The sequence below is a fragment of the Culex pipiens genome, chromosome 3 (genome assembly GCF_016801865.2).
Source record: "Culex pipiens pallens isolate TS chromosome 3, TS_CPP_V2, whole genome shotgun sequence".
Lineage (NCBI taxonomy): Eukaryota > Metazoa > Arthropoda > Insecta > Diptera > Culicidae > Culex > Culex pipiens.
Genome location: NC_068939.1, coordinates 40,200,874 through 40,216,058, shown reverse-complemented (window position 1 = coordinate 40,216,058; position 15,185 = coordinate 40,200,874). Strand labels below are relative to the sequence as shown.

Sequence of the window (15,185 nt, the reverse complement as noted above, 5' to 3'; positions counted from 1 at the left end):
AAAAAAAAAATCTAAGCTGAACAGAACGCGCTTCATGCCAGGTCAAGTGCCGAGAAGAAACTGATGATCGGAATCCTCCAGCAAGCGAGCCGAAATTTTCAGACATGAAAATCATGCAACCTTCCCTCACTCACTCACACTAACAATTTTTCACCACAATGTTGCATGAAAAGGCACATGGATTTTTTCCATACCAGTTCCCATGCGGATGTGGCATGATTATCATGCAAACTCCCCATCAGCTGACTGCAAGCCACGCCTCCAAATTTTCAGGCATGAATTTCACGTGACATTTATTTGTGTGAGTGTAAGCAACGTGAAAATCAATCAGAATTGACATGAATGCATGGCGGAAGTTGCATGACTCATGTAAAACGTTGTTCCGGACCAAAAACTGGCTGCCACCGGAATTTTCATGCAACTTTGTGGTGAAAGGTTTTTTGAGTGTAGGGGTAAGCGTGATTGCTTCTCACCCAGTCGGCCTGGGTTCGATCCCAGACGGTCCCGGTGGCATTTTTCGAGACGAGAATTGTCTGATCACGCCTTCCGTCGGACGGGAAGTAAATGTTGGCCCCGAACTAACCTAAAAGGTTAGGTCGTTAGCTTAGTCCAGGTGGGTCCTGTCTCGGTGGAGTCGCTGGTACTTACAATCCAAAGGTCGTCAGTTCTAATCCCGGGGTGGATGGAAGCTAAGGTGTAAAAAGAGGTTTGCAATTGCCTCAACAATCAAGCCTTCGAACACCTAGTTTCGAGTAGGAATCTCGCAATCGAGAACGCCAAGGCAATGCTGTAGAGCAAATAATTTGATTTTTTTGACATACAGACTTCAACGTTTAACAACGTTAAATCATAACCGACTTGTCTCAAAGTTGGCCTAGATACTTATTTTTACCTAAGGAATCGAGCCAGGAGGTATCCCTAATGTCCGTTTTTTAAATTTCACCCTATTATACAGAGCGGATTCGTTAATTCGAATTTCGCTACTTGGAATGTCCGCTAATTCGAAATTATTCGAATTAAAAAGCATTCAAACGTCAAAACCAGTTGACATTCCAACCTCACTGTTTGAAGATTTCCGAGCACGTGGTTTCCACGTGTCTAAAAATAGTTAGAAAACATACATTTTTGATCTGAAAGCGTTTTACGGTCCAGTTTGGCAAGCTTAACAATAAAACCGAAAAATCCGATTAAATTTTCCGGGAAAATGGTCAAATTTTCACTGTCCTGAAAATCTCCAGATAAAATCCGGGTTTTGTTCTAACTATTTTTTGACAGCTCAAAACCCCGCCTTTCCTTTTGACAGCTGTCAGTTGTTCCAATTTACGAATTCGGATTCGCTCTTTAGGGTGCAGTTCATTTCAAATTCTCGAATCTACTCTGTAGGGGCAGGGGGGGCAGAATGGCCCGCCTAAGTAAAATGCGCCAAAAACCATAGAAAAACATGAAAACTTATGAATTCAGTGTAGTAGGCTTATGCTTTGGGATGTTCCCTTTAATGTTGTATACTTGGTTGATTAAATTTTTTAGCTTAAAACTATTTTTGAGCCACTTTAAAAAAAAAGTTTTTTCTACTAACTTTCCAGGGTGCGGGGCAGAATGGGTCACCCTGTGGGGCAGAATGGGCCACCCTGTGGGGCAGAATGGGCCACCTTAGAAAACAAGCCATTTCGTCTAATACAACGTTGAAGGGAGATAAGAAATGACTCAAGGTACCTTTCTAACATAGTTTCCATGAAGTTAGACCACTTTAATAAAAATAGTCACTCACCAAAACAAACATTTTTGAAAATAGTGTTAATATGTTGAAAAAGGACACTATTTTTACAAATAATCATCAAAACAACAAAAAAATCAACTAATGTTGCATTGAACGTGATTTGTGAAGCTACCAGGAGTGAAATAATCCATTTAATCCAAATTTCATAACTTTTGATTGTTTTTATAAGGCAGAAAAAGGGTGGTCCATTCTGCCCCCAAGTGGATTTTAATATAACACTTCCACCACCAAGCCTCTAAATGATTTGAAGGTTCCGTTGTTGTTTGTATACCTTGGTAGTAGCATCTAGTAACGTTATAAGCATTGAGCAAACTTTTTCAAACAATCCAACTTTTCAGAAAGCTTATTTAAGAACCTCGAAATAAACAACATTTGCGCGGTTTTGTCAATAAATTTACATTTTTGCTCATAAATCGCAGGCCAAGGATTGATACCTAAGAGCATGCAATGGCACTGCCCTTGTTGCGTGCTCTTCGGTTGACGTCCACGTAAGGAACATCCTGGAAGGAGCGCAACTAACTACATCCGTAGTTCTGTTTGATCATCCGAACTATCTTGATCAGAACAGTATAGCTCTGGTTCCTTGCGAGTGTCCTATTTTCTTACCTCCACGTTGGCTTGGTTTTCATGATGACCTAGCTGGTGGCCTGTGGAAACGGATCGTAAACCTTTGACTACCGCGGGTCAGAGTCGAGACGGCTAAAAGAAAGGGGCGCGACAATGTGGGAAAGGGAAGTAATTTGTGATTGTAGACGGTATTGTTTTGATTCGCAGTATGTTGAGTCAACTGCTGTGGATGTACCTGAAACATCGCACAATGGGGTTTCTCTTCTCTTCATTCTCAGCTACCGTAAAACTGGGTGACTTTGATAGCCGGGGTGACTTTGATAGGTTTGCGATTTTTCCGCAAAATAAAGAGTACAATTAAAATACGTACGGAATTGTTTAGAATCATACTGACCGTGGTAAAGAAGTGTTCAAAGTACCTCAAGAAGAACTTTTCATAAAATTTTGACAAGTTTAAAAAGTTAGTTAACTATAGTTAAGAAAATGTTGATGAAAGTCATTATTTTAAACTTCTCAAAGTGTCATGATTTTCTCAATGAACATGATTTTTAATCGGAAAACGGAATGCATTTTCGGATTCTTTGGACAATTTTCCACTAGGAGAAGGTTAAAAAAGTTTGTAAATAATAAATAATATGTGTTTTTGAAGCACAATTTAAAAAAAATCTCCAAATTTATAGGCAAGTTCAGTTGAACAAATTTCATGTAAAATGTGAAAACTTGTGATTCGTGCTTTGAATTCAGTATAAAATGCAATATAAATTTTATAAACAAAACGAGTTTTAACAAATTTCAGGCCAAATTCCGACTTTTTAACAATTTTACCTAAAATTTATATGTATTTTGTTAAAAAGTATATAAACTTAGTTAACTAAATATAAACATTGATTTTTTTCCCTAAAAACGTTATCAACTACTTTAGTGATGATATATTTAACGTACAAATAAAATTTGAACATCTTAAAAATGATTTTAACAAGAAAAACCCCGGAATTTAAACTAATAATTTTAAACGTATCTAATTTTCTAAACACTATTGAAAAAACTTTTTTTTCCAAAATAGTGCATGGGCTTTGTGTGGCCTACCCCGGTACATGTTTTAAAAATAATAATCTTTATAAAAACCTTACCTGTTGGAAAATATTCCAAAATCAAATTGAAATCCTATCAAAGTCACCCCGGTTTACGGTACCACCTATCTCCTATTTTTATTTTGCTCTACTGATTCTCAATTCTTCACAGATTCTTCTATTTAATATCTATCATTTGATTTTGATTTCACTAACTTTTGATTCTCTTATCTATCAAAGCTTTTCCACTCTTTTTTACCAATTAATACTGCTGTAACAAACTTTGTTTTGTTTTTTTTTTCCTTAAAAATATACTTTTTCTTAATGTACTAGTAATATCAAGTCTATTTATCATTTGCCTAATCTAATTTTTTTTTGTTTTTTTTTTTTTTGATTTTATTGCGAATTTATTTATTTGAATAATTCTTTATCTGTCCTATAAATTATTATTACTATAATCTAAGCTTGTTTTGTATCTCTATTTATTAACTAATGTCTAATTTTACATCTAATACATCTAGCTTCTCATTTTTATGCTTTAAAATACGCTCATCATTCTCTTACTTTTGATTCTTGATTTTTATAAAAAAAATCTCTATTACTGTCTATTGTTTTCAATCTTCCCCTTTTTCAAACAAGTGAGGTTTGAGCCCTTACTCAATTTATGGAATGATTAAAGGATTAACACAAATACTACTATTGTACTTTTGGTAAACTTTTGAATAACATGCTTAGGACCAAAATATTGTAACAAAACACCGCGACAAAAGAAATAGCAACAGATAAACATAACTCAACAATAGGGAAGATTTCAGGAGAAAACAATATACAGTAAATAACAATTAGTTTCTGAATTCAAACTAAAAATAAAACAGTTTTTGCTTTAATGAAAGTTGATAGGCACACTATAAATGGTTAGGCGCTTATACTTACATCAAACCCTACGTAATGTACCACCCCCGGCCGAGTTAAAATGCGTAACCGGAAAAGAAGGTGTGCATGCCTGGCACGAACACTCAAAGCGTGTTCTAGCGTGCTGCTCGTACTGACTCAGAGCAAGGGTGAGATGTAGGTGTAAGGGCAGTGCGTGTTCGTCGGGAACCTGGTGCATAAGATCGGTCAAGGCCCGTTCTTACACTGAAAATTGCGAATTGCGAATTTTTGCTCATAAATCGAAAAATACAATGAATTCAAACGTCGTTTTCGGTATGGTGAAGTTATTTGACGTCCTTTATAAGACCCTTGCCTTACAATTTGTCTAAATCCATTCTAAAGCCCAAAACCAAGGGTGGCCCATTCTGCCCCCCTGGTCCATTCTGCCCCCCTGCCCCTACATGCAGTGACAGTGACCAAGCCTCCGGAACAGTTGCTTTGCTAAATTCAACTCGCTCGCATTTGGCTCCATCTCAACCAATCTTGATAGTTCTAGAAGCATTCGAGCCGATAGGATTTCAAAAACGAACTTGATCCGACTAACTTGCTAGTAACACCGACTAAATTCTTCAAAGCAACTCATTTTAGGCGCTCGTATCAGGGAACACACAATGGCCCAGATCAACAAGTAAATTTAACTAATTTGGGTTCGCTGAACACTTAGAATATTCCAAAGTATTCCGAGATCAAGAAATCCAAGATGGCGGCCAGTATGGCGCCTTGGATGGAGGAGCGTTAAAACAAATCCCTAGAGTCCCTTTGTTTTTTTTCTGAGATTTATTGCCCTTGAGCTTTGAAATAAAACCGATCTTGTATGCTTTGTGGTACAGATTTATTGATTCCATTTATACTTTTATGATTTTTTCATGAACAACAAGGGTAGAGATTAGAGTGTGAAAAATATTTTAGCTACGAGTAAATGGAAGTTAAGAGTAGTGTGTAGCAAAACTCGTACAATAAGGGTAAACATTTGCGCATCCGAAATCGATTGCATTCTCGCACCAAGCTGATTTTATAACATATTTATAAGGTTATTATATAAATTGTAAATTGTAGTGTTTTATGCAATTACAACACACTGGTAATTCACGTTGTGCATGTTTCGGTAACAGCCGTTTGCATGTTGTGGAGTAGTGTATTTGAGATTGAATTTTGTGCTACACTTCGATGCCACTTGTTGATGAATACGATTTTCATTACGTAAAATATATACGTCGCGAACTGTTTGCTTTTTTTCTTCTTTCTTTTAAATATACTTTTTTAAGCCGCTTCATTCAGGTCCTTTCGCTTTGCGTTTCTGGCACTCGTTGGTTTCTTTCCTTCTATTTCAATGCATTCAAGCAACATAACAAACAACAAAGCTCTGCTAAAAGTAACGAACGAATTAAAATAAAACTTTCAAAAAATGCGTTGGTTTGCCAACAGTCAAAAGTAGTTTGAGTCAAATTTGAATTGTGCTCTCAGTTTATCAAAAAAAAACCTAATTACTAGGTTCAGTTGGATGACGACTTCGTGATGCACTACTTAAATGCATTTACCTTTAGAGAATACAGATATCGATTTTAGAACCGAAGCTAATAACCAATTAAAAAATTATCGATTTGAAAATCATCATCCATCTGTTCGAGGTATTTTCACCGGAAATGTTTTCGGTCAATGTTGTAATTTATAACATTCCTGGTCGATCTTGTTCAGCGTTGCCCTTCTTTTCGAAGAACATGTAGTCCTAGAATGAGTTAAAGAGAATTAGTCGTAATTCAAACTCATCTGATCAAAGTCAACTTACGATGAGGAACAATGCTCCCAGCAGTGTGGCCTTCACCCTTACGTCCAAGTCCATTGGGAAGTTAATGCCAAAGTGGTCTGCGTCGGTAAACATCTCCCGCGCAATGCCAGACCATTGCTTGGAGATTTTGCCCACCTGATCGCCGTTGGTGGTGACGACCTGCAAGAATCGGTACAGCTAAAGTTGCAAACAAGCTCTTTTTCAAGCGCGCAGTGCCAAGAACCCACCTTGAACTCCACGTCACCACAGATGCTGAACGTACAGAACGGTCCCTCGATCCGGAGCACCGTGTTTCCGCTGGTGTCCTTGATGCTGAACTGGGGCGTAAAAATGGACCAGTTCTGCTCGACCGTACCGATGACGTTTCCGGGCGGGGCCGAAACCTCCAGCTCCTGCAGACAGCACGGGAAGCAGCACGACTGGCAACGCAACGGACGGTTAAAGTGCAGCACCTCGTTCTGGTAAAAGTCCAGCACCTTCATGTCGAACGGCCGAGCCGGGCCGCAGCAGTTCCGGGTGCAACAGTCCGTGTCCTCGACCGCCCAGTACACCTTCTGGCCGAGGGTGTTCTTCACGGTGTACTTGTTTGCGGTCTCGAACCCGGTGAACGCCTCCAGCAGCTCGACCTTCTGATGCACCAGCAGCTGGTCAATGGACGTAAGGTACTCCAAGCCGGGCGGACAGTTCGGTATTCCTTGCGGAATAGTCATCCAGCCACCTGTGGAATGACCAGAAGATTTTTGAAATGTTTGGATTTATTTTTGTCATTTATGATTTAATTATTTAGTTCTTTATAAATAATCTCAATAAAAATTATGTAATAAACTCTTGTTGATGTTCTGTTTTCAACGCAATTCCGAATAATGATTTTTCAAAGAATCTTCATCGGATTTTGGTAAATCATTCGAACTTAAGGCACCATGCTTCTCAATAGAAACAAATACGCAATACATTTAGCTGCAGACGCTTGGGCTTGCTACTTTAAGTTCGATTGATATATCACCCCAACTGTACACAAAAATGTACAAATTCGAAATCGACCTTTTCAGATCATACTTAAATTTGGTGGAGCTGTTTATACTGTCGCAAAATGCAAGAATCCCGAATTCAGCCAAATGAGACACCCCCTCCTTTTTTTGGCAATTTATTTTTTATTTTTTCACAAACCTGCTTTTTCAAATGGCCATAACAAAAAAATGATAGAACAAAACTCGAATGATATTTTAAAATTTAATTGGACGTGAAATTGAATGGCGTTATCAGATTTTCGAATGGAATAAAACATTGGTGCATCTTGCGCAATTAAAATCTTTACATGCAATTTTCTCAACATACATACGATTTAATTTTAAATATAACATAAACATGGTGTTCTCCAGATGATTTTAAATAAAAATCATCCATTTCATTGTTGTGCTAGTTGATATCTCTTGAGATAACGAAGTTTTAAGCTTGCGGTTGAGTTTGACTTGATCTATATGTGTATTAGGGGAGCAAGAAAAATTTAAAATTTTGGAAAATCTCAAGAGATACCCCAAGTTCGATTCTTTAGGTAAAAATAAGAAACTATGCCAATTTTGAGCCAAATCGGTTAAGGGACCATCCATAAACCACGTGGACACTTTTTTGAGAATCTCCCCCCCCCCCTTCGTAGACAATTGTCCATACAAAAATAACTTTCTTGTATGGATCGTGGATAATCGCCATAACCCTCCCCCCCTTAAAGTGTCCACGTGGTTTATGGATGTTCCCTAAGGTTTTTAAAGGTCGCTATTGGTCGTTGAACTTTGTATGGGAAAATTGGCAAAAAAATATATAAGAAAAAGCAAAAAAAATAAAAATTCCACCAAAAGGTGGCGTTAAATGTGTCGGATCATTGTCAAGTGTGAGATTCAAATGAAATTTTTTATGATAAAAAAAACTTTGTCGAAGAACGGAAAACGATCCGAGTTAACCCAGACGAGTTATAAGCGATTTAAAAAAAGACGTTTTTGTATAAAAGATGTTTTTGCACCAAATTTACCGATCCATAGCGACCCTTAAACCTTAACCGATTTCGCAAAAAAAAAAAATTAAAGTTACTTGTTTTTGCCTAAGGAACCAAATCAGGCGGTATCCCTGAGGTTGATTTTTTTTATTGTCACCCTGAGGTATATTTATTAGGGAGTTCATAATATGGGACTTTTTTCAAAACCTCGCTTTCCTAGCTAATTATTGTCCGTGGAGCTATTTTAGGACTCTGGGCCAAATATGAGCAAAATCGGTCAACATTTCTCTGTTGTTGATACTCAAAGGTATAGTATTGTATGGTGAAGTTTGCATGGGAAAAATCAGATTAATGTAGGAAAAACACAATTTCCTTGTGAATATTCACAAAAGTGATATTCTCATTGGAAGCACTTTGTAGAACATACCAAAGCTTTGAAACTCTCATCCGGAAAAGTAATTAGCTATTTAAAAAAGTCATTTTTGAATGAAAAATATTATTCCAAAAATTTAGGCTCAACCAATTTTGCTTAAAATAACCCAACACAAAGTTTTCCACTTGGGGAGGAGGATGTCACTTTTTCTGGGAATCCATTCTTTTATGTTTTTAAAACGTTTTCGTAGATTTCCTTTGTTTAACCCCTTCCCGCACAGAGCAAAATCGAGATTTTTTACGTTTTTCACCATTACTCGTAACTGGATCGACCGAATTGGATGAAATTTTAATGGTTATAAGTTAACATTCTATATAAACTAATGCAGGTTGAACCAGGTTGAAAAAATGGGAGCAATTCTCTACGAAATCGGTATTTTTTCTTAAATTTTAATTTTTGTATTTTTTAATCCGACTGAAACTTTTTTGGTGCCTTCGGTATGCTCAAAGAAGCCATTTTGCATCATTAGTTTGTCCATATAATTTTCCATACAAATTTGGCAGCTGTCCATACAAAAATGATATGTGAAAATTCAAAAATCTGTATCTTTTGAAAGAATTTTTTGATCGATTTGGTGTCTTCGGCAAAGTTGTAGGTATGGATACGGACTACACTGGAAAAAAAATGATACACGGTAAAAAAAAATTGGTGATTTTTTTATTTAACTTTTTTTCACTAAAAGTTGATTTGCAAAAAACACTATTTTTATTTTTTTATGTGTTTTAGAGGACATAAAATGCCAACTTTTCAGAAATTTCTAGGTTGTGCAAAAAATCATTGACCGAGTTATGAATTTTTTAATCAATACTGATTTTTCAAAAAATCGAAATTTTGGTCGCAAAAATTTTTTAACTTCATTTTTCGATGTAAAATCAAATTTGCAATCAAAAGTACTTTAGTGAAATTTTGATAAAGTGCACCGTTTTCAAGTTATAGCCATTTTTATGTAACTGTTTTTCAAAATAGTCGCAGTTTTTCATTTTTTAAAATTAGTGTTGCACATGTTTGCCCACTTTTGAAAAAAATATTTTTGACAAGCTGAGAAAATTCTCTATATTTTGCTTCTTCGGACTTTGTTGATACGACCTTTCGTTGCTTAGATATTGCAATGCAAAGGTTTAAAAACAGGAAAATTAATGTTTTCTAAGTCTCACCCAAACAACCCACCATTTTTCAATGTCGATATCTCAGCAACTAATGGTCCGATTTTCAATGTAAAATCATGAAACATTTATGAAATTTTCCGATCTTTTCAAAAACAATATTTTCAAAATTTTTAAATCAAGACTAACATTTTAAAAGGGCGTAATATTGAATGTTTGGCCTTTTTGAAATGTTAGTCTTGATTTGAAAATTTTGAAAATATTGTTTTCGAAAAGATCGGAAAATTTCACAAATGTTTCATATTTTAACATTGAAAATCGGACCATTAGTTGCTGAGATATCGACATTGAAAAATGGTGGGCTGTTTGGGTGAGACTTTAAAAACATCTATTTTCCTGTTTTTAAACCTTTGCATTGCAATATCTCAGCAACTAAAGGTCGTATCAAAAAAGTCCGAAGAAGCAAAATATAGAGAATTTTCTCAGCTTTTCAAAAATATTTTTTTCAAAATTGGGCAAACATGTGCACTAATTTAAAAAAAATAAAAACTGCGACTATTTTGAAAAAAGTTACATAAAAATGGCTATAACTTGAAAACGGTGCAATTTATGCAAATTTGGTTTTACATCGAAAAATGAAGTTAAAAAAATTTTGCGACCAAAATTTCGATTTTTTGAAAAAATCAGTATTGATTAAAAAATTCATAACTCGGTCAATGATTTTTTGCACAACCTGGAAATTTCTGAAAAGTTGGCATTTTATGTCCTCTAAAACATATCAAAAAATAAAAAAAAATAAAAATAGTGTTTTTTTGCAAATCAACTTTAAGTGAAAAAAGTTAAATAAAAAAATCACCAAATTTTTTTTACCGTGTATCATTTTTTTTCCAGTGTAGTCCGTATTCATACCTACAACTTTGCCGAAGACACCAAATCCATCAAAAAATTCTTTCAAAAGATACAGATTTTTGAATTTTCACATATCATTTTTGTATGGACAGCTGCCAAATTTGTATGGAAAATTATATGGACAAACTAATGATGCAAATTGGCTTCTTTGGGTATACCGAAGGCACCAAAAAAGTTTCAGTTGGATTAAAAAATACAAAAAAAATCGAATGACCGAAATCCTAGAGAACTGCTCATGGTTGGTCGCAGAGAAATTTAGTTTTGAAGACAAAAATTAGTGGTGCTCTGGAGTCAGGGTTGCCAGGTTGCCAGATAAATCTGGGAATGCCAGATTTTTCAAGTGTCTGCCAGAATAAAGATTTGCCCTTCTCTGTGACAGATATTGACAGATTTTGCCAGATTTTTCACTTTATGCCAATTTTGTACAACTTTTTGATTAAAATGAACGAATTAAAATGTAAATAAAATAAAATTGATTGTGTTTTCCATAAAGATAATGCAAATTATCATTTTTGTAGCCATACAACCAGTAAAACCATCTTAATTCTACAACCTTTTTGGAATGATTTATATCCTCCCTCCCCTTCACCACTCTGAATTGTTTGATTTCTGTCTGCCAGATTTTGCCAGTTTTTTATTCGATTCTTTGCCAGATTTTTCAAATTTTGACCTGGTAACCCTGTCTGGAGTAACCATGGGCGTTAGAGGGTTAAGGCAGGAAAGGAAGTCAGAAGCTATTCCTGATGTCGATTATTTTTATTGACACCCTAGTGCGGCATTCATTTGGCTTGAATGACACAAGCCATAATAAAAATTTCCATTGAAAGTTAAAAGGTGAGTTTGGAGCTCCTTTGTAGTGCAAATAACAAACTTACGACCAAAAAAGGTTGACCCCAGAATGGTAGAACCATATTCTGCCTTAAACATTTTTTTATGTCCTCTTCACTATATATCACCAGAAATATCACAGACTTTTCCACTACATCTCACACTACTGTCGTGCAAAACTGGATTGTTTCCTTTGCACTTTACAGCCTGCGCTGCAAAGATAACGCGCTAGAAGGGCATCCTCGTCGTCGTCACACGGACTTTAAGTGCAACCTTCACTCATTACATTGCTCTCAGCCAGCGTGCGAATCGCGAACAATAAGTCTTCCCAAGTTCTTAACTATACAGTCCACCCTCACTTCTCCCCTGACGATCGCATACCTTCGCTCCTCGTCCGTTATCAGGTGATCGTATCCTTTGGCTTTCGAAGACTTTCGCATGCCCGGGACGAACCTCAGGAGACCCTTCAGGGTGCATCGATGACCCGCCTTAACTTGCCGGACTTGGCGACCAAGCTCCACCATTTTGTCCTCCAGGAAGGTGTTCAGCAGCTGGCTTAACCGCTTGTAGGAACGACTTTTCGAGGAGCTCCTGGTGGCCGATCCTTCCGGTGAAGAATCACTGTCTTCCCGATACAACGATATCGTTGAGACGTATCGATCCATCGAAGGTTTCATGATTCTGGAAATCTCTCTCAACTCAACGCTACAAATCCGCCCTTAACCACGCTCAAATCACAACTACTGTTCGCAGTCAGGTTGGGGTTCGTCAATTGACGATGATCTCGGAACCGCGCGCCGGGCAGTAATCTGTACCACTTAAGCAATCTCCATCAGAGTCCGCTTGCAGCAGCAGCGACAGCTCGACGAGGTCCACCGGAACGAGATAATTGGACAAACATCTCTTCACTCTACCCCGGCCAACTATATGTAGATAGACACTAACTATTTGAACACGGAGACGGGGCTTGATAAAGGGCGCGCGGAGCACAATTGCTCTTGATAACGGGCAACTTTCTTTGCATTTCCCTGGCGCAGGGGCCAGGTTGCAACGGATCACCGCGGAACGAACCACACAATCTAATCAGCTTTCAAAGGGCGGTCATTGGACGCCACTAGAAGTTAGCCGCCCAGGCGTTCAAACTGAACTGGATTCCACGGCAAGAAACCATCTCACGCAAACCATTGGGATAGATAAGTGTTATCGTTCGGAGGCGTACAGACAATAAAAACTGAGCTCTAAAATCCTAAAACAATTTGTTATCGCGCGAAAATTTTGGGCAGAGTCATTTCCCTTGGTTGATAGCGCGAAAACGGCTGGTGTAAGATGATATGCGAAATTGACGATTGACTTAAAGAAATTATAAACCCTTGAGGTTGAACTTGAAACAGCGAATGAGCCCAGCTCTAATCACAGACTTATCCAATATATCGAGTTGGGTGTAAGGATTAGCTGTAAAGCACAAATCAAAACACAACTGAGTCAATATTAGTCAGTATTAAATTGGTAAATAGACGCACAGATTTGGGGGACATTCTATTTTCGACGCATCTGTTGTACGCGTTAGCTTCACTTATTACGTTTCAACAAAAAGACTTAAATCGCAAAATGGATTCGTTTACAAATGGCGCTTAGGATTTTTGAACACTAACTCGAGATTTGTAACGGACAAGCCCTCCTCCCCTTAAAAATTACCTAAAAATATGTAAGGGAGCAAAGAACAAACAGAACAAAACAAATCAAAATGGATTTAAAAACTTGTACACGTTTTAGCTTAAAATATAATTTGGGAACTGCAGATCGGAAAAGACGTAAAACTTTAATTTCTCGCATATTTAGCATGTTGTCTTCGACAAAGTTGCTTGAATTGGTAAGCCCAACAATTTTGTAGAAGACAAAAAAAAATCCCAATAACATTCCTTAAAAGTTGAAAACCACCCTAATTTTCAACCAAACCAAAAGTTGCCCCTTTCCATTTGCAACAACTCTTCTCAAGACACCAAAGCTCTACAGGATCCCGTCGAAAGATTGGCTGCACTAGGGTCTGATTAGATTAGATTAAATTAGACAGTCTAGACTAGATTATCCGAACGGCTCGGAAAAATTTCACTTCGGATAATCGAATCTCGATTTTTTTTTTGTTTTCGTTGTCTTATTTTTGTTTGCTCTGCTAAAACTTCTCTAATGTGATTTTTTTTAATCCAAAATGGCGGCTAAAATGGCGGTGACTCAATATTTAAAAAAATGCATTTACTATTTTTGCCTTCCTCACCTCACTGAGGCAAGGCTATAAAATCACTCAAAAAATGAACTTCTTAAATACACCTCCTAGATATACCTTCACGTATACCTATCTAGACACGATTTTTTTCCACACGATTATCTCAGAACTGGCTGAACCGATTTTGGCCGGATCCGCCTTATTCTGTTCGTTTTGGGGTCCCCTAAGACCCTATTAAATTTTATATTGTTTAGTAAAGTATTTAAAAAGTTATGCCAAGAAAAAGATTTTTGTAGATACAAAAAAGGGTGATTTTTTGCATACCCTCAAATGGCCGGGTCTTTTTGTTTACGTGCGAGAGTCGCGCCCGATGCGAAACGCCCGGTTGCCACATTGCTTCAAATGAGAGCCTGCATGTTTTCTGGAAAAGTCTGTATCAGGTATATATTTTTTTCATAACTTTATTTTCATTATTACTTTGTAAATGTGAGGAAGGCACCACCCACCTAATGGTGGATTAAGAAATGTTTTTAAGGTTATCATCAATTTAAATTTGCATAAAATAAGGTCGCAGAGTTCGAATTTGATGTTAAAATAAGGAAATAAAATAATTCGAAAATACCAATTTTATTATTTGAAGTCTCATACAAACCTCGGATAGTCCAAAGTTCGGATTATCAGGTCTGGACTGTATTTCCGTAGCCGTTTCATTGCCCGGTGCATGTTTACAATTGGTTTTGATGGAAAAACAAAAAAAAATCGATAAACTGAAGATCCAATAAACAAAAATTTTTTTTCCTTTTGTGCAATACCACTGGTTAAAGGCGGTTTTAAAAACACTCAATAAGAAAAAAAAAATAAAAATTAAAAAAAATGTTTTATACGTTTAAAACATCAACCATAAAATTATTGAAAAATGCTGCAAAAAACTACATAAAAAACCGGTAGGTAGGGGAACTATACCCTTTCTCAGCCTATTTCTATTATCGGCCTATCAGCACTTTGATCATGAATTACAGCTTATAAAAAGTGTTTTTGACTGTTCCAAAGTAATAAATAGCTCAAATAAAAGTGAGCAAGCAACTCTCCATTGTTGAAACATCTGAAAATATTGATTTAATAGCAGAAACGGCAAAAGTGATGAGAATTGGTCGAACGGCTTAGTGTGATTAAAATGGGTATATTTCCCCTATGATATTTCGTGCCTCTGTGCTCCCTTATGCTAACTAGATAAGAAAACCAGCAAGCTTAGTACAATACAGTGTACAGTACAGCAACGAGGCATCGATTTACGTAGATTACATAGATAGATTAGCTAGATAGATTTCTAGCTTTTTTTTGAATAATCTTAAAATCAAAGCGATAAGATAGGGATATATCTACTAAAAAAAGTGTCTGAAGGAGCTATTACACTACGGCAAACAAACAAACTCGCACTTTTTGACATTTTGCCAGTTCGCCTGCTTTGTTTGTTTACCTGAATTTGTTTGTACAAACGTCACAAGTTTGCTAGTTTGGCAAACTGTCAAACACGAAACAGTGCGAGTGTATTTCGACGCCAACATTTCAAA

The 15,185-nt window shown here is 36.7% G+C and overlaps 1 protein-coding gene across 9 annotated transcripts in view; it reads right to left on the bottom strand.

The window, feature by feature from the left end:
• Positions 1-5,157: 5,157 nt before the first annotated feature.
• Positions 5,158-15,185, bottom strand: part of LOC120424840 (phospholipid scramblase 1-like) — a 34,122-nt gene continuing 24,094 nt past the window's right edge. For 4 of the 9 annotated variants that reach the window (XM_052710959.1, XM_052710957.1, XM_052710961.1 and 1 more), the window contains 4 exons: positions 6,361-6,851; positions 6,134-6,292; positions 6,028-6,073; positions 5,158-5,713 (listed from right to left, as the gene is read on the bottom strand). In XM_052710959.1, coding sequence (XP_052566919.1) covers positions 5,670-5,713; positions 6,028-6,073; positions 6,134-6,292; positions 6,361-6,851 — 740 coding nt within the window. In that variant the 3' untranslated portion in view covers positions 5,158-5,669. Of the gene's footprint in view, positions 6,074-6,133; positions 6,293-6,360; positions 6,852-11,157; positions 11,159-11,440; positions 11,590-11,752; positions 12,535-15,185 lie in introns of those variants that run through there. The other 5 variants (XM_039589083.2, XM_052710963.1, XM_052710962.1 and 2 more) reach the window with 5 other exon arrangements.